At 45.4% G+C, this 18,108-nt stretch overlaps 1 protein-coding gene across 3 annotated transcripts in view; it reads right to left on the bottom strand.

Annotated features, from left to right (window-relative positions):
• LOC136399678 (protein DDI1 homolog 2) overlaps window positions 1-13,239 on the bottom strand; it is a 38,893-nt gene extending 25,654 nt beyond the window's left edge. For 2 of the 3 annotated variants that reach the window (XM_066375151.1, XM_066375155.1), the window contains exons 1-3: window positions 12,887-13,239; window positions 4,112-4,241; window positions 1,014-1,250 (exon numbers count right to left, since the gene is read on the bottom strand). In XM_066375151.1, coding sequence (XP_066231248.1) covers window positions 1,014-1,250; window positions 4,112-4,241; window positions 12,887-13,024 — 505 coding nt within the window. In that variant the 5' untranslated portion in view covers window positions 13,025-13,239. The remainder of the gene's footprint in view (window positions 1-1,013; window positions 1,251-4,111; window positions 4,242-12,886) is intronic. The other variant, XM_066375152.1, reaches the window with a different exon arrangement.
• Window positions 13,240-18,108: the final 4,869 nt, after the last annotated feature.

Genomic DNA, 18,108 nt, shown 5'->3' with positions numbered 1-18,108 from the left:
GATAAATTAGTATAGAAGAAAAGACTGCTTGCTACATGTTATAAAAACCACCTTTATTTTGCTATTTCTTAAATGGGTGCATTTAAATGTGTAAACTTAAAAGTGGCATCATCATGGTCTTTGGCTGCATAAGAAATGAAAGAAACCAAGATAATGGTCATGAGAACTAATTCACACAACGCAGATAAATCTAAAAACATTAAGTTGAGTGAAGGAAGCCTGACATGAGAAGACATGTGTGATGATTCCATTTACATGAAGATCAAAAACAGGCAAAATAATCTATAATGATTATCAGAATAATGGTAGCCTCTAAGGGGAAGAAACTGACTGGATGAGAACATAATGGAAATTTCTGGAAGGAAATGTTCTAGATCTTGGTTGGAGGGGTGGATATATGAATTAGCCAAAACTCAACAAACGGTATATGTAAAATCTGTGTATTTCTCTATAGGTAAATATTACCTCTACTTACAAAATGGTTATTGAAGAATGAGTTAATCACCCTCCGTCCCTTCCCCTCTCTCTCTAAAGAACAGTTCAAATGCAGCTCCAAATAAACTGTTGGTAACGACCCCTTTCATTAAACTTGGGGTGGATGAGGATGGAGGGACATTCTGCTGCACAGGGTGAAGGCCTTGGACCCGCTGCTCGTAACTGAAGGCCCAGAAGCTTTCCTGGTGCTCCCCATAATTAAAGGTCTAACTGAACAGGTTAGGACAGCAAGCAGTATCTGGGTTATGAGCTGCTAAAATAATTGGGACAAAATGTAAATGGAACGGCTGGTTCAGCTGGACTTCGGAACTCTATACAGCCCCAAAATTCTGTTGCTACTGTCATTTCACTCAGCCTTTAACAGTAGTACTAACTTACCTCCCAGAGAGCAATGATGTGGTTAATAAATCATGTGACACATTGAGCTGGACACACCAGCTGCTTGAATTTCTCCCCCTTTGCTGTGATACAACCAAGTCACCTCAAGTCAGTGTGCCGGCCTTTCCAAAGTAGCTTACCAAGGTCTCCACTGAGCAAAGCGTCCGCCAGCGGAGGGTTCCGCTCCTTCAGCAAGGACAGCTCATGGGGGTTGGCCAGCAGCATGTCTCGAAGCAAGGCTGGGTTGTCCAAGGCCTGAGGAGAGGAAGCTATGTCGCCGGGAGATGAGCGGGGCTGTTGTGTGGCTGGGGGCTGCCGCTGCCGGGAGCTCGACGTGCCGGGCACAGCTATACTACGGAAGTCTATTCGGGGTAAGTCTGTTGGGGAAAATCGATTGTTTACTTTAAGTGATCCATTACAGACAAGTATCCGAAGGAAAAGTGCAGAACATTGGCGCACACATGGTATGTACCAGCAGTGCGTGGTGGTCGTCGACATTCTAGTGCCCCTCCCTTGTGCGAGTTTCTCACAGTAACTTTGAACATGAAGACTGCAGCCTGAGAGCAAAGAGGTGGGAATAAACACAAAAGTGGGGTGGGGAGCACACTACGGCACAGATCCCAGATTTTTTGGCTTATAAAATGTCATAGATATTTTTATTTACTTTTGGTTTTTTACAAAAAATTAAAGCTAGTCTCAAATATAACTATAAAAATCTGTATATGGTTAAGAAAAATCCTGGTCTGCTTTGACATATGCTTCCAAGAGCCCTGATATCTTGTGTACAGAACACTATACATACATATCTAGGGAACAGCATAAACGTTAGATGTTGAATTCTACAAGTCTGTGCTACACATGTTAGTTATCTGAACTGACACTTTCAACTGGGCATACTGAGAACTCTTCTCATAGCTCTGGGAAGCCAGCAGGGCTAATCATTTTACAGTAGAGAAAAACAGAAGAAAAAGAACATGCGCAGGTTCTCAGCTCTGAGTACACCGCAGACTGAACAGGGTTAGAGACTACAGCTCCCAGGTTCCACACTCCAGGCCGAGCTGACCTTACTAAAATGAAAGTATAAGAAAAGGAAGCTTTACACAAAGGACCCAAATATTGTGTGAGACCATTTACATGAAATGTCCAGAACAGGAAAATACACAGCAATGCAAAGTAGACTGATGGTTGCCCAGGGCAGGGAGGCTTGGGGGCAGATGAAGAATGACAGTTTCTTTTCAGAGCAATGAAATAGCTGAAACTGACAGCAGTGATTGATGGCCGCACAACTTTGAATACACCAAAACCGATCCAGTGCATCCCTTAAATGGGTGAATTCATGGGTGTGAATGATCTCAAAGAAGCTGTTATTTAAAGTTTTATTTTTATTTGTTTATTTTTTAGTGAAAGAGAGAGAGACAGGAGAGAGAAGAGAAGCATCAACTAGTAGTTGCGGCACCTTAGTGGTCACTGATTGCTTCTCATACATGCCATGACCGGGAGGCTCAGGCCAAGCCAGCGACCTCCAGGGTTTCAAAACTGGTACCTCAGAGTTCCAGGTTGACACTCTTTCCACTGCTCCAACACAGGTCAGGCAAGAGTTTTATTTTTAGAAGGAAGAAGAAAAGAGAAGAGCCAGGACAGGTGGGTAGGACTAAATGAACCCCCATTTCTCCAATCCCAAAATGCTTTGACAGTCACACCTGTCCCAAGTCTGGGGCTATCCTGAAGCCTCTGGGCCTCAAACAGACGGAGGGAATGCCTGAACTTAGACATAAGGTTTCTGCCTCCCGGCATGGGTTCAACCAGACGCATTCTTCAAACAGACCTCAGCTGCCAGCTAGTAGTGTATAATGTATACGAACTTCCTCCCAGTGAAAAGGGGACACTAATGGCACCATCTTTACCGAGGTAAGTGATACCAGTTAGCAAAACATATATGGCAAGCCATTTTTGTGGGTTGAGAAACTTTATCTCCAACCCTGTTACACTTATCTAGAGAATCCATTCCCATCAGAATAATTTCTATTTTGGGCCTTACAGACCGGATCCCATCCTCTCCCATGCGCTCTGTCTCTCTTGCTGATATGGAACAGTACAGAAAAAAAACAAAACAAAATACATGTAGGTCTCCAGAACTACAATCTCACCAAACTGATCAAAGGAAGGTTTGGTTTTTATTGACTGGCATATTTGAACCACTGCTCTTTGTGGAGTTGAACCACAGCCCCGAGGGAGTAATGTGATCCAAATCTGGGAGGAACCCTGCTCAATGATCTCTTATAGCCCCAGTTCCAGGCTGAATGGGAGCATTGTGTTCTAAGTTAGAGACTGTCATCACCTGAACACCTATCAGCTGTTACCTTAAATTTTAAAACCAAGTGACCTAGAGACTAAACACTGTTTAAAGCAATCTATCGGGGCATGATAGGGAATGGAAAAAACCAAATACATTTCATTGAGTAGTTCCACATCAGAACCCTATAAACTTTGGTAGATCATAAATCCATGTCAGTATCTTAGGCAAGCCATGCACCCTGTCCCTATCAAATGCCCACACCCACATAATTACGCTTCTTATTTTGGGGACACAGGAACCTCCCTCATCCCAGTGTACAGATCCCAGATTATAAACACCTACTCTGGGTGGGGCATCTAAGATAAATAAGTTTCTTTTTACACAATTAACAAAATTGGTGAGAAAGAATTAGAAGTTGGTGGTCTAGCTGCTTAATGTTCATAAAGCTCAGTGCAGTGGTAAAAGCACCAAGTTTTAATTTCTATGCCTACACTTATTAGCTATGTAACTTAAAAGACATCATTTAAAATCACAGTTTCATCTGTTAATGATAGTAAGTTGTAAAGAGGAATCTCTTCCCCACATATGAGTTAAGAGATCACATGACTCACTGGTGCATGTGCATGTGCCTGACTGACGGCAAAGGCCTGCTTCGGAATTTCAGCCACGAATAGCAAAAGTCTGTCAGGGGTCAGGCCTGTGCAGCCTCACAAGTCCTTCCAAGGATAAACTGATCACTGCCGACAGAAGCTAACATATATCAAGGGCCTGCTATGGGCTGAAGGTTTTCCACGCATTATTCTCACACCCACTCTAGGAGCTGAGTTCAAGGATCTGTACCCTAGTAGTCTGAATCCAAACCTAATCCAAAACTCTGAGCCACTACTACACTATGCTACTGATGCTTGCGTCCAGAAGCTAACCCATTATGAGACATCTTACTTGGAAACTGCACTGAAGGGCGAGGGTCTGCATTCTCCTTCTGCCGTAAAATCACAACATCTCCATCTTTCAAGCCGTAAGAAGCCAGTGACCTGTGGTTGTCCGTGAGAGGTCTTTCAGCGTAGACAATCTACAACCAGAAAAGGTAGAACAGTACAAAGCACTGAGAAGTACCAGCATCCGTTTTCCTCTTCATGAGATAACATCACTTCCTGCTGCAAACCCTCGAGGTTTCCCCGCCATGCCCAGAATAAAAGCCGAAGTCCTTTATCTCCTCTAGGCCCAATCAGTTGGCTTCCAACTCCCTCTCTGGTCTGATCTCACCACAATCACTGATTCTCGAATGATTTACTCCCAAGACTGTTCCACTCGCTCTTCCTTCTATATGAGGAATGGTCCTTCCCAGTCATTTTTATGTCTCTGATCAAACATTACCTCTTCAGAGACCTTTTCTTTTTTTTTTCTTTTTTTTTTTTTTTTTGTATTTTTCTGAAGCTGGAAATGGGGAGAGACAGTCAGACAGACTCCCGCATGCGCCCGACCGGGATCCACCTGGCACGCCCACCAGGGGCGCTGCTCTGCCCACCAGGGGGCGATGCTCTGCCCCTCCAGGGCGTCGCTCTGTTGCGACCAGAGCCACTCTAGCGCCTGGGGCAGAGGCCAAGGAGCCATCCCCAGCGCCCGGGCCATCTTTGCTCCAATGGAGCCTTGCTGTGGGAGGGGAAGAGAGAGACAGAGAGGAAAGGGAGGGGGAGGGGTGGCCGGGAATCGAACCCGGGACCTCTGCACACCAGGCCGACGCTCTACCACTGAGCCAACCAGCCAGGGCCTTCAGAGACCTTTTCTAATCATCTCCACCTAACATGTATGTATTTATCTCTTTACTGTCCTCCTGTCCCCTCTAAATGTAAGCTACTCTAGGACAAGGAATTTGCTTTGCTTGCCATATCCCAAATGCCCAGAACAAGGCCTGTTAGAAAAATAATGCCCAACTACTTGTTGAATTACATGACAAACTAATATATGGAAGCAGTGGATATAATTTTAGATTTAATTCTGAGCAGGGAAAAAAATGGGGATGATTTATTCTGGGTATGCGAACTATAATACTGTTATATATTTCTAGCTTCCCCTCCCCCCAGTTTTAGCAAGACAGTATTAACATAAAAACCTGTATTAATTTTAGATATACACGACATGATGGTTTGACATATGCGTCTTTTGCGAAATGATTACCACAATGAGTTTAGTTACCTAACATAGGTTACAAACCATCACCTCACATAGTTACAAACTTTTTCCTCATGATGAGAACTTTTAAGGTTTACTATTATAGTAGCTTTCAAATATATGATACCGTATTAAGTTTAGTTACCACACTGTATAGGCACATCCCAATGTGTCCATTTTTAAATGATCTTGCACAATAGCAAGTCTAAAAAACTCCCAAGCACCACCCTTCCTGCTTTCTTTCTTCCTTTTTTTTTAAACCATCTCCAAAGTTTTATCATTCATATTTGTGAGTGGAAGATAAAAGTGGAAGACATTCAGAAGAGAACAATTCAACACAGATGAAAGAAAAGAACAAGCGTGTACTCCTAAGTACTATCAGTATGACCTGCAATCAAACACGAAAGAGAGCCTGAGAGCATGAATGTGGGTGAAACAATGTGCTCTGGAAAGAACAGGAACACACAGAGGGCACGCTATAATTTGACCACAAAGGAACGTAAAACCTCCCTGCATCATTATACCCGAGGGGCAAATTCAGGCTTTGAAAGGTTTTCTTTCTAATGATTAGCTTTCCACTGGGCCATGAGCAAACTGAGGAACATGAGTTCTGTCCTGGCTCCTACGGCCCGTCACTCAGCTGATCTCAGCTTCCCACATGGTAAGCGAGCAGCAGGGCTCAATAATCATTACACTGTCTCTTCCAGGCCTTTCTATTACACAACCATTTACAATGTGTCCTCATATGTCCTCATAACTCTCATGGTTAAGACTGCCCGGCACAGAACCTGAAATATACAGGATTTAAATAAGGAAATAAAAAAAGGTCTGTGGTAATGGCTCTCAGATTATGGGGACGCGGAGGACCCAGGTTTGAAACTCTGAGGTCAGCAGTTTGAGCACGGGCTCATCCGGTTTGAGCAAAGCTCTCCAGCTTGAGCCCAAGGTCGCTGGCTTGAGCAAAGGGCCACTTGCTCTGCTGTAGCCCCCAGGTCAAGGCACATATGAGAAAACAATCAATGAACAACTAAGGTGCCGCAACAAAGAATTGATGCTTCTCATTTCTCTCCCTCCTGTCTGTCCCTCTCTGTCTCTGTCATACACACACACACACACACAAAAGTTCTGAGAATGAGCAAAAAATTGACTTACAGCATTTGTAGGTCCAATTATACTAGAACACTATGGTTAGTTCTTTCCCTCACCTGCAAACTTAAATCATCTTATAACAAATAGCAACTGTCACTATCAATCTATTCATGCTCCCTTATTTAAGTATTTATCTTACAGTAAAAATACACCCAAATCAGGCCCTGGCCGGTTGGCTCAGTGGTAGAGTGTCGGCCTGGCGTGCAGAAGTCCCGGGTTCGATTCCCGGCCAGGGCACACAGGAGAAGTGCCCATCTGCTTCTCCACCCCTCCCCCTCTCCTTCCTCTCTGTCTCTCTCTTCCCCTCCCGCAGCCGAGGCTCCATTGGAGCAAAAGATGGCCCGGGCGCTGGGGATGGCTCCTTGGCCTCTGCGCCAGGCGCTAGAGTGGCTCTGGTTGCGACAGAGCGATGCCCCGGATGGGCAGAGCGTCACCCCCTGGTGGGCATGCCGGGTGGATCCGGTCGGGCGCATGCGGGAGTCTGTCTGACTGCCTCCCGGTTTCCAGCTTCAGAAAAATAAAAAATAAAAAAATAATAAAAAAAATTAGACAGTAGGCCCTGGCCAGTTTGTCCAGTGGATAGAGCAATGGCTCAGGGTATGGACGTCCCGGGCTCGATTCCCAGTCAGGGAACACAAGAGAAGGCAACCACCTGCTTCTCTCCCCATCCCTCTCCACCTTCTGCAGTCAATGGCTTGATTGGTTTGAGCGTCGGCCCAGGTGCTGAAGACAGCTTGGTTGGTCCAAGCATCGGCCCAAGGTGCTAAGGATAGCTCAGTTGATTCGAGCATTGGCCCCAGACAGGGGCTGCCGGGTGGTCCTGGTTGGGATACATGCAGGAGTCTGTCTCACAATCTCCTCTATATATAGACAGCTAGGCAACACTGAGAACTTCTATGATGAGCAAGCATCACACTTGATTCTTCAAGTCTCCCACTTAAATCCTCATATCCTCTCATTTAAGTCTCATAATCATTTGAAGAGGTAGGCATTATTTGTCCTCATATCCTCTCATTTAAGTCTCATAATCATTTGAAGAGGTAGGCATTATTTGTCCCATTTTATAGACAGGGAAACAGATCAATGACCTGAGGCTACACAGCTATTAAGAAGAAAACTGGGACTGGGACCACACTGGACTGACTTTAAAGCCCATACCCCTTCTTAGCACCACATAAGTCCAAAGTGGTCTGGTAAATTAGCTGGGTGACCTTAACAAGAGTTACTAAGCCATCCATCACCACTGAGGACAAATGAGAGGGATCAAAGCAGTGTCCATTGCTCAATGTACCCCTGCCCTGAACACGAAGAAAGGAACACCACCAGCTCCTCACTCTGTACTACCATTTGACCGATGCTATACACCAGTTCACTGTACAGTTAGCACCATCTTTCCTCAGAAGACAGTGTGTGTGTGTGTGTGTGTGTGTGTGTGTGTGTATATATATATATAATTATATATATATTTTTAAGAAGGGCAGCCCGATCTAAAAATAAAAATTAAGATGTAATCAATAACGTTAAACATGTATATGAAATATGGAATATTGCTATCTGCCCCAACTTCCTAAAAATACTAGAGTGGAGAATGTGGGTGAGAAGCAAACATTCTTCACAATGACAAAGCAGCAGGTGTCCTTTCAATCCAAGGACACAAATGAAATAAAAGCTTAGACGAAATTATCATTGCTGCAAAGAATTAATTTCCTTTTGTTAAAGTAGACTTAAGAGTCTAAGAAAGAGGCCCTGGCCGGTTTGCTCAGTGGTAGAGCGTCAGCCTGGCGTGCAGGAGTACTGGGTTCGATTCCCGGCCAGGGCACACAGGAGAAGCGCCCATCTGCTTCTCTGCCCCTCCCCCTCTCCTTCCTCTGTCTCTCTCTTCCCTTCCCGCAGCCAAGGCTCCATTGGAGCAAAGTTTGCCGGGGCACTAGGATGGCTCTGTGGCCTCTGCCTCAGGTACTAGAATGGTTCCGATTGCGGCAGAGTGACACCCCAGATGGGCAGAGCATTGCCCCCTGGTGGGCATGCCGGGTGGATCCCGGTCGGGCGCATGCGGGAGTCTGTCTACCTCCCATTTCCAACTTCAGAAAAATACAAAAAAAAAAAAAAAGTCTAAGAAAGACAATTACTTTGCAGCTTAAGTCTCAGAATACATCTGAACAATTTTCTAACGTAATATGAGTTTCCAACACATCATGGTTTCAAATTCCTACCAATCAAAGCAAAATGAGTGTTGGTAATATCATTAGTGATGCTTCCCACCATTTATAATACCCAACTTAAAGGTTACAAAACTCAAAACTCAAGTTTTGACAGGTATAAGGACTTAAGATAAGACAGCCAATTCCTACAGCTATAGGTCTTAATCTGCACAAGTGGCACAGCTGCTGGTGCTCATTCCAGGGGCGCCCCAGAGACTAGATTCTAACCTTAGTCAACATTTAACAATAATAATTCATACATCTCCAAGACCTTTAAGATGGACTGTCAGATGTACTGTATTCTGATCTCTGAATGAGCGCCTTAATCAACAGAAATCATAACATTATTTCGAGCAGTAAGGACCATACAATGACTTCATAATAGTATCTAACATGTACTGAAAGCCCACTAGGCCAAGTGATCCACACACACTATCCCATGCTAATAGTTTGATGTTACAATGCTGCTCCAAGATAGCTTGGCAATAGTTACTCTTTCCAAAGACCTGACAATTCCCTAAGAATTTATCCTGAGAAAATAATAAAAAAATGAAGACAAAGCCTTAAGTCTATCAATATCCATGGAAATATACTCATAACTGCTTCAAATTATCCCCAATTCAAATACCCAGCTATAGAAAAACTTGATCAACTGTAGGACACATATATGATGACATATCATGTGCCATTAAAATGATGTACAGGTATTTGAAGAATTTATACCAATAGGAAAATGCTGACAATGTAGTGTTGGTTGAAGATCTGAAACTGTTTATACAGTTTAGGCCATCATGTTTAAAGGACATTTTACTGTACAAAGGGAAGAAGAGAGTATAAAAATATTGTATACTAAAAAGTAAACTGCAGTTATCTCTGAGTTATGAGATAATAATAGTGACCTTTATATTACAAGTTCTCTATAATGACTACATAGTAGTTATCAGACAAAAAAAAAAACATGAAAATTACCTGTGAAAATAAACATGACCCAAACCAGCTATTTCAGTTTCCACTAGTATAAAATAGTGTTTTACAAACCACAAGTCATGCGGCATGCAAAGCTGCATTTTCAGGATCACAGTTACTGCACCCTCTCTGCCACATGCCACCTACAAGAGTAAATTAGAACAACGTTTCAAAAATACAAAGGCCTTAAACTGAAGTTGGGTTCTCTGATAACTGTTTGAAGTTTGTCCAACCAAGTCTGCATCAAAGCTTCAAACACAGCCATGACTGGCTTCCAAGCCCACACTTGTATTAAGAGATGGAACACACCCAGCTTTAATCACATGTACAAGTAGAAATGGTGTCTATTCTAAATTTGTTATCATCTCATTATAACTACTATAATCAGACTGGAGACGTTAAAAATTAACCTCTTCTGAGTACATGCGTATACACAATTGATGCTATTGTGAAAGACTGGATTCTAAACCAATGATCCTCAATGCAAGATAAGACTTTAAGGATAAAGAAAAAAAAAAAACAGAAAAATAATAGAATTTCCGTTTCCATTTATTTTTATCCTTCCTTAAATTGTATTCTGTGCTTGTTTATAATATACATAAGGTATTACTTCATGTATATGTTAGTGATGACAATAGTTATATAAATGTAATATACACACATACATAGTGCACATAACATTAGTTTGTGTATATAACTTGTTTTACATACATCACAAAGGCGCATGTTTTAAAACATTTTACACAACCCTGGCCGATTGGCTCAGCGGTAGAGCGTCGGCCTGGCGTGCGGGGGACCTGGGTTCGATTCCTGGCCAGGGCACATAGGAGAAGCGACCATTTGCTTCTCCACTCCCCCCCCCCCTTCCTCTCTGTCTCTCTCTTCCCCTCCCGCAGCCAAGGCTCCATTGGAGCAAAGATGGCCCGGGCGCTGGGGATGGCTCCTTGGCCTCTGCCCCAGGCGCTAGAGTGGCTCTGGTCGCAGCGGAGCGACGCCCCAGAGGGGCAGAGCATTGCCCCCTGGTGGGCACAGCATTGCCCGTGGTGGGCATGCCGGGTGGATCCCGGTCGGGCGCATGTGGGAGTCTGTCTGACTGTCTCTCCCCGTTTCCAGCTTCAGAAAAATACAAAAAAAATAAAATAAATAATAATAATAAAATAATAAAAAAAAAAACATTTTACACAGAGGGATACAAGACTAAAAAAGTTTGGAGACCAGTGGTCTGGACACATAGTGACAGGAGAGAAAAAATACATATATATTCCCTTTAGAAATGGAAGTGAAGGATGAGACCAGAGAAGGTAAATAAGAAGAGTGGGATAAAGACCAGAACTACCAGGAGGAAGGGAAGATGAGTAATATGGGAGAATCCTGGGAGGTAACGCAGGAGGAGGGACCTCAAGTGAGGGAAGATGATCTATTGGAGGGTAAAAACTATAATGGTGTTTACTATTATGTTTTGGTGAAAGGAAATGACTCAAGTTTCTAGGGTGGATCCTGTTCCTGCCTGATGGGCTAGCAACTGAAAGACAACCGACCACCAGACATCTTAAAATAGATACTGTGTTAGGTTACAACAGAGCCAACACACCAAACCTGAAAAACAGGAGTTGTTTACAACTATGTAATACAGGCTTAATGCTAGTTGGAACCTAGGTTTCCATATGCGAATTTGGCTTAACAGGGAAGTAAATGCCAAAATGTTGACCTAGCAATAAGAAAGAATTTAGAGTTAGCCTACTTGTTCAATTGGTAAGATGTTCCTACCATTCTGAGCTGGCAGAGGACAGTGCCCACTTTAACCATACAATGAACTGATTTAAATGTTTCCCTCCCTATATAAACTGTCCTTTCAACAGATCTGCCTTGAGGATTTGCTGACAGGAACTGGTTCCTGAGTTTTTGTGATTAGCTTAACACAAGCTAATAAAAGTTGCCAAAAAAAATCCCTTTTACCAGACTGTGCTATTTGAGTAACACTGTGCCCTGAAATAAATCCTTTCTTGATACTCAGCTTTATGATACAGTTCTAAAGTTCACACCACTGTACAGAAATCATATTCACTTCTGAAGAAAATACTGACCCATTTATTTACCATAACATAGGGCAGAGCAAGCTGCAGTTGGGCAATAGTTTCTGGAACTATTTCATAACTGCAGTAGGAAATCAAGATTTACATTCTGGGGCTTTGGAGAACTTCTTAAATTTTCTTAATATTTAGACTAGGTCCTCCAAGATCCTCTTATGAAGTCAGGATTTAAATGTTAGTGTGACGCCCACAGTCCCACAGTGTTATTGTCACTCATTCTGTCTGGTGGCAGCCCCAGAACATTTTGAGAATAAGTTACTTGGCTTATTTAAAATGTAACAGGAGCTGAACTTCCACCCAGCAGGGTGGGGAATTGAGAGGAGACAAGCAAATCACAAGGAGAATTGGGGATAATTTGAAGCAGTTATGAGTAACATTTCCATGGATATCTACGGACAGCCATTTTAAAACAAATATCCTCTTAAAGCACTGTGCTTTGAACTGACCCAAACGCTCAAATGTGACAAGAGGGATTCTGGCCTAATACCAGGGGAACAGAACAGAGAAACAGTCTGAATTGCACTAATAACTGACCACCCCCCCCATTCCAGAATTCAACCAGAAACCGTGTGTCAAGGAAAAGAGAATTTTCAAAGGCCTCAAAGCAAGGCAGTACCAGTCTTAAACTTTTCCCTTCATCTAGAGTGCAAATCTGTATATTTAAAGATAAATTACGTCTACTCAAGCAGAACCTTTTCTAAAAGTGATAATGAACATCTATGTATCTACCAGTGATCCAAACTGGTGTTTCTGGTTGGGGAAGCAGGACGTATGGACTCTTGCAAACCTAGGGCTTCGTCTTAGGTCCCCGGCGACACCCCAAACTGGGGATATTAAGGGAGAACGGGCCAAAGAGCCAGAAGGTAGGGCGGGCCGCCCAACAGTCCACGCACCCCTCCGGCTGCAGCGGGAGCGTCTGAGGTCAGGTCCTCCGCTCCCTCCCCGGCACCCCACCCCACGCCGGGAGTGTGTGGAGGCAGCGACCGGTTCCAGCTCCCTCCCGGATGCGGGGGCGAGCCGAGAAAGGGCCAGCCTGCTCCCCCACCCTCGATTCCTCACCCGCAGCAACGGAAGGGCGTGAGGCCCCGAAGCGGGAGGGCTAGCTCCGGAGGGAGGCCCCGCTCGCCGCCACGGCGTACCTGGCTCTCGGCCGCGGGGATGCCGGACTCGAGCTCGCACAGTGCGCGGAAGTTGTGCAGCTCGAAGTCGGCGTCGACCTGGAGGGAAAAGGTCACCTCGGAGAGGTCCCTCCGCACACAGTACACGGTGAGCAGCATGGCCCGGGCCCGACCCAGCTCGGCTCGGCTCCGCCCGGCCTCGGCGCAGGGCTGCAGATGGCGGCGGGGTCTGGCTGGTGCTGCGGGCACGGTGCGGGCTGCCTGCTCGACCACTTGCTCCTTTCCTCCCTCACACACGCTCAGAGACTCCCGACCGACCGCCCTCACTAGAGAGCACGGCCGCCACAACCCGCCTCCGACTCCGTCTGCCTGCCTGCCTGCCGGTCTGCCTCCCACCGCTGCCGCCAAGCGCGCCAGCCGCCAAGCGCCCCGCCCCGTCGCAACGCGGCTGCCGTAAAGCCCGCCTTGCCCGGTCTGCTGTCGCGACGCAACGGAGGGGCAGGGCGGAGAAGGCAGACGGGAAGCCTGGCGGGAAGCCAGGAGAGCACCGGTGCCGGTGTGGGAGACGTGAGGGAGGATGGACGAGAAAAGAGGAGGGAGGAGAGGAATGAGAAAGACTATTAATTGGCTTAATAACTGAAGTTTGTGGAGAGCTCCACAATATCATTTATTCATCCAGCAGGCATTGATTAAGCAAGCGCCTACCATATTGGATACAATACAGGTCTTTGCCCTTGAGGAACTCTGAAGCAAGTACAGGAGACTGAAAACGAAACAAATAGTTGTAAAACCTATTTCCCGAGGTAGAGATTGAGGCGCAGAGATATTAGTTCATTGCCAGTCCCCCCAAATCATTGGCTCGCTTGGCCCGTAGGACCCCGCTCACTCTGGCGCGTCATCTGCAGCCCCGCCTCCTGAGCCCTTTCCACACTGCCTTCCCTGCCACATTGTGACTTTCAGTTCCTTCAAGACTCCGTTCCTCAGCCTGCCTTGTAAATAGCTCTCTCTCTTGGGCTGCTCCTTCCTAGCCCTGGCATACCCCAGCACCTAGTGCAGTGCATTTATTGGGCTTAGATTCCACTGGATAAAATATTTGCTATTTTAATGGCCTGTATAAAGGCCACCATGGCTGATGAGTGATAGAGGCCCAGAACATGAGAATGACTCAGAAAACAGAAACAGAGGAAGGTAGAATGGATACGAGATTGGCATCTTCCTATTTACCTCTCACTCCCCCATCCTGGATTAGGGACCCCTCTTCTGTTATAATGGAAGGGAAGGGAAGGAGGAAACAGGATGGCATGGAAGCAGGTAAGTAGGTAGGTTTGATGGCAAGAAAGTCAGAGAATAACCAGCTGAACACTTTTCTCTGTAATGGAAGAGGGAAGTTCATCTGTAGAGAATTAAGAGAGAAGGTGGAGGAGTAGGGGGCTTTCCCCGAGGGTCACAGTATGGCCGACTGCCTCCACTCCATACATCATTTTCTTGTTCAAATCAAGAGCTTGCCCAGAAGTGCCCCAGTAGATTTCTGCTTACATTTCACTGGCCAGAACTCTGTTACATAGATGCAAGAAAGGCTAGGAAAATGAGTGTTGAGCTTTTATCACCTCCTTACAAGACAGGGACAGGAAAAAGGGGTTGGGAATGGGTGTTGGGTGAGACATACACAGTGCCTACTATATCAGAGAAGGCTTGAAATAATCCTTGCCAAGTTGAAGCAAGTTCAGCAGAGAAATGATGTAGGATTGCCAGACGGTGTCAAGAGTTCAGCTGAGTTTGGAAACATGAATTAATTTTTTAAATATTTTTTTTTTATTTTTATATTTTACAGGGACAGAGAGAGAGTCAAAGAGAGGGGTAGATAGGGACAGACAGACAGGAACTGAGAGAGATGAGAAGCATCAATCATCAGTTTTTCGTTGTGACACCTTAGTTGTTCATTGATTGCCTTCTCATATGTGCCTTGACTGCGGGCGTTCAGCAGACCGAGTAACCCCTTGCTCGAGCCAGCAACCTTGGGTCCAAGCTGGTGAGCTTTTTGTTCAAGCCAGATGAGCCCGAACTTAAGCTGGTGACCTTGGGGTCTCAAACCTGGGTCCTTCCTCATCCCAGTCTGACACTCTATCCACTGCACCACCGCCTGGTCAGGCAAATTAATTTTTTAAAAGATCTTATTTATTCATTTTAGAGAGCATGAAAGAAAAAGGGGAGCAGGAAGCATCAACTCCCATATGTGCCTTGACCAGGCAAGCCCAGGGTTTTGAACCAGCGACCTCAGTGTGGAATCATGAATTGATTTTTTTTTTATTATTTTTATTTATTCATTTTAGAGGAGAGAGAGAGACAGAGAGAAGAGGGGGAGGAGCAGGAAGCTTCAACTCCCATATGTGCCTTGACTGGGCAATCCCGGGGTTTTGAATTGGCGACCTCAGCGTTCCAGGTCGATGCTTTATCCACTGCGCCACCACAGGTCAGGCATGAGTTGATTTTTATAATGTTTTATTTTCTAGCGCTTAGGTGTCCAGGTGTAATAGGTTAAAGATGGCCACAACAGCATCTCCCATCTTATATGATCTTCCTACAATGATATTATGACATTCCTCCCATTAAAAGATGGGCTGTATGTCCCTCTATTTGAATCATGGCAGATGAACTCTGGCATAAATGTCATTGTGTGACTTTGGAGGCTAAATCATAAAAGCCAGTATAGAGTCTGCCTGGTTCTCTTGGAACACTTGCTCTTGGAACCCAGCAGCCATGCTGTGAGGAAGCCCAAATTACCCCAGATACTGAGACAGCATGGAGAGAGCAAGTGTAGATGTTCCAGGCAACAAACCAGCTGAGATGAAAGCCAATTATCAGGAAAACCACCAAGCGCATGAATGAAGGCACTTCCAGTTGAATTCAACCCCAGCTGTTGAGTCATCTCTAGCCCTTGCCTCTTCCCAGCTGAGGTCCCAGATATCATGGAACTGTCTCCACTGTACTTTTTTTAAATTCCTGACCCACAGAATCTATGAGTACAATAAAATGATTATTTTACATAAGTAAGTTTAGGGTTGTTTCTTTTTTTTTTTTTTTTTTAATTTTATTTATTTATTTACAGAGACAGAGAGTGAGTCAGAGAGAGAGATAGACAGGGACAGACAGGAATGGAGAGAGATAAGAAGCATTAATCATTAGTTTTTCATTGCGTGTTGCAACACCTTAGTTGTTCATTGACTGCTTTCTCATATGTGCCTTGACGCGGGCCTTCAGCAGACCTAGTAACCCCTTGCTGGAGCCAGCGACCTTGGGTTCAAGCTGGTGGGCTTTTGCTCAAATCAGATAAGCCCGTGCTCAAGCTGGTGACCTCAGGGTCTCGAACCTGAGTCCTCCGCATCCCAGTCTGATGCTCTATCCACTGCACCACTGCCTGGTCAGGCTAGGGTTGTTTCGACCAGGATCTACCTGGCACGCCCACCAGGGGCTACGCTCTGCCCACCAGGGGGCGATGCTCTGCCCCTCCGGGGCGTCGCTCTGCCGCAACCAGAGCCACTTCAGCGCCTGGGGCAGAGGCCAAGGAGCCATCCCCAGCGCCTGGGCCATCTTTGCTCCAATGGAGCCCCGGCTGCGGGAGGGGAAGAGAGAGACAGAGAGGAAGGGGGGGGTGGAGAAGCAAATGGGTGCCTCTCCTATGTGCCCTGGCCGGGAATTGAACCCGGGTCCCCTGCATTCCAGGCCGACGCTCTACCGCTGAGCCAACCGGCCAGGGCCTAGGGTTGTTTCTTACAAAGCAACACTAACTGGTACACTGAATAAAGGCATAGCCAATAAACTTTAAAAAAGAGAACTTTTTGAGGGTGGATCCCGGTCGGGCGCATGCGGGAGTCTGTCTGACTGTCTCTCCCCGTTTCCAGCTTCAGAAAAATACAAAAAAATAAAATGAATAAATTTTAAAAAATTTAAAAAACCCACAATGAGCTATGATTTTACATCCACTAGGATGACTATAATAACAAGAGATGGTGAGCTGTGGGGAAATCGGAACCCTAATACACTGTTGTAGGGGATTTTAAATGCTGCAGCCACTTTCGAAAACAGTTCGACAGTTCCTCGAAAAGTTAGAATCATCACATGACCCAGCAATTCCAGTCCTAAGCATACACCCAAGAAAAATGAAACTATATATGCACACAAAAACTTGTACACAGCCTGACCTGTGGTGGCACAGTGGATAAAGCGTTGACCTGGAATGCTGAGGTTGCCAGTTTGAAATCCCAGGCTTCCCTGATCAAGGCACATATGGGAGTTGATGCTTCCTGCTCCTCCCCCTGTTCTATCTGTTCCACTCTCTTGCTCTCTCTCTCTCTCTCTAATAAAAATGAATAAAATTAAAAAAAGAAAGAAAAAAGAAAAAGAAAGAAGAAACTCTGGGCTTGCCCAGTCAAGGCACATACAAGAAGCATCTACCTTGCCTGACCAGGCGGCAGCGCAGTGGATAGAGCATCGGACTGGGATGTGGAAGGACCCAGGTTTGAGACCCTGAGGTCGCCAGCTTGAGCGCGGGCTCATCTGGTTTGAACAAAGCTCACCAGCTTGGACTCAAGGTCGCTGGCTCGAGCAAGGGGTTACTTGGTCTGCTGAAGGCCCATGCAGAGGTCCCCAAACTTTTTACACAGGGGGCCAGTTCACTGTCTCTCAGACCGTTGGAGGGCTGCCACATACAGTGCTCCTCTCACTGACCACCAATGAAAAGAGGTGCCCCTTCCGGGAGTGCGGCGGGGGGGCCGGATAAATGGCCTCAGGGGGCCACATGCTTACCGTGGGCCGTAGTTTGGAGACGCCTGGCCATGGTCAAGGCACATATGAGAAAGGAATCAATGAACAACTAATGTGTTGCAACGAAAAACTGATGATTGATGCTTCTCATCTCTCTCCGTTCCTGTCTGTCTGTCCCTATCTATCCTTCTCTGACTCTCTCTCCGTCAAAGAAAGCAACTACCTGTGAATTGATGCTTCCTGCACCTCTCCCCATCTCTCTCTCTCTAAAAAAAATAAATAAATCTGTACACAAATGTTCACAGCAGCATTATTCACAATAATCAAGAAGTGGAAACAACCCAACCCAAGCATGCAACACCTGATGAATAAATAAATGTGGTATTACCCATACAGTGGAATATTATTTGAAAATAAAAAAGTACTAACACATTCTACAACACAGATGAACCTGAAAACATTATGCTAAGTTAAACCAGTCA

This window comes from Saccopteryx leptura, chromosome 3, assembly GCF_036850995.1.
Source record: "Saccopteryx leptura isolate mSacLep1 chromosome 3, mSacLep1_pri_phased_curated, whole genome shotgun sequence".
NCBI lineage: Eukaryota > Metazoa > Chordata > Mammalia > Chiroptera > Emballonuridae > Saccopteryx > Saccopteryx leptura.
The sequence above is the reverse complement of the archived record's forward strand: the minus strand, read 5'-3'. Positions and strand labels throughout refer to the sequence as shown.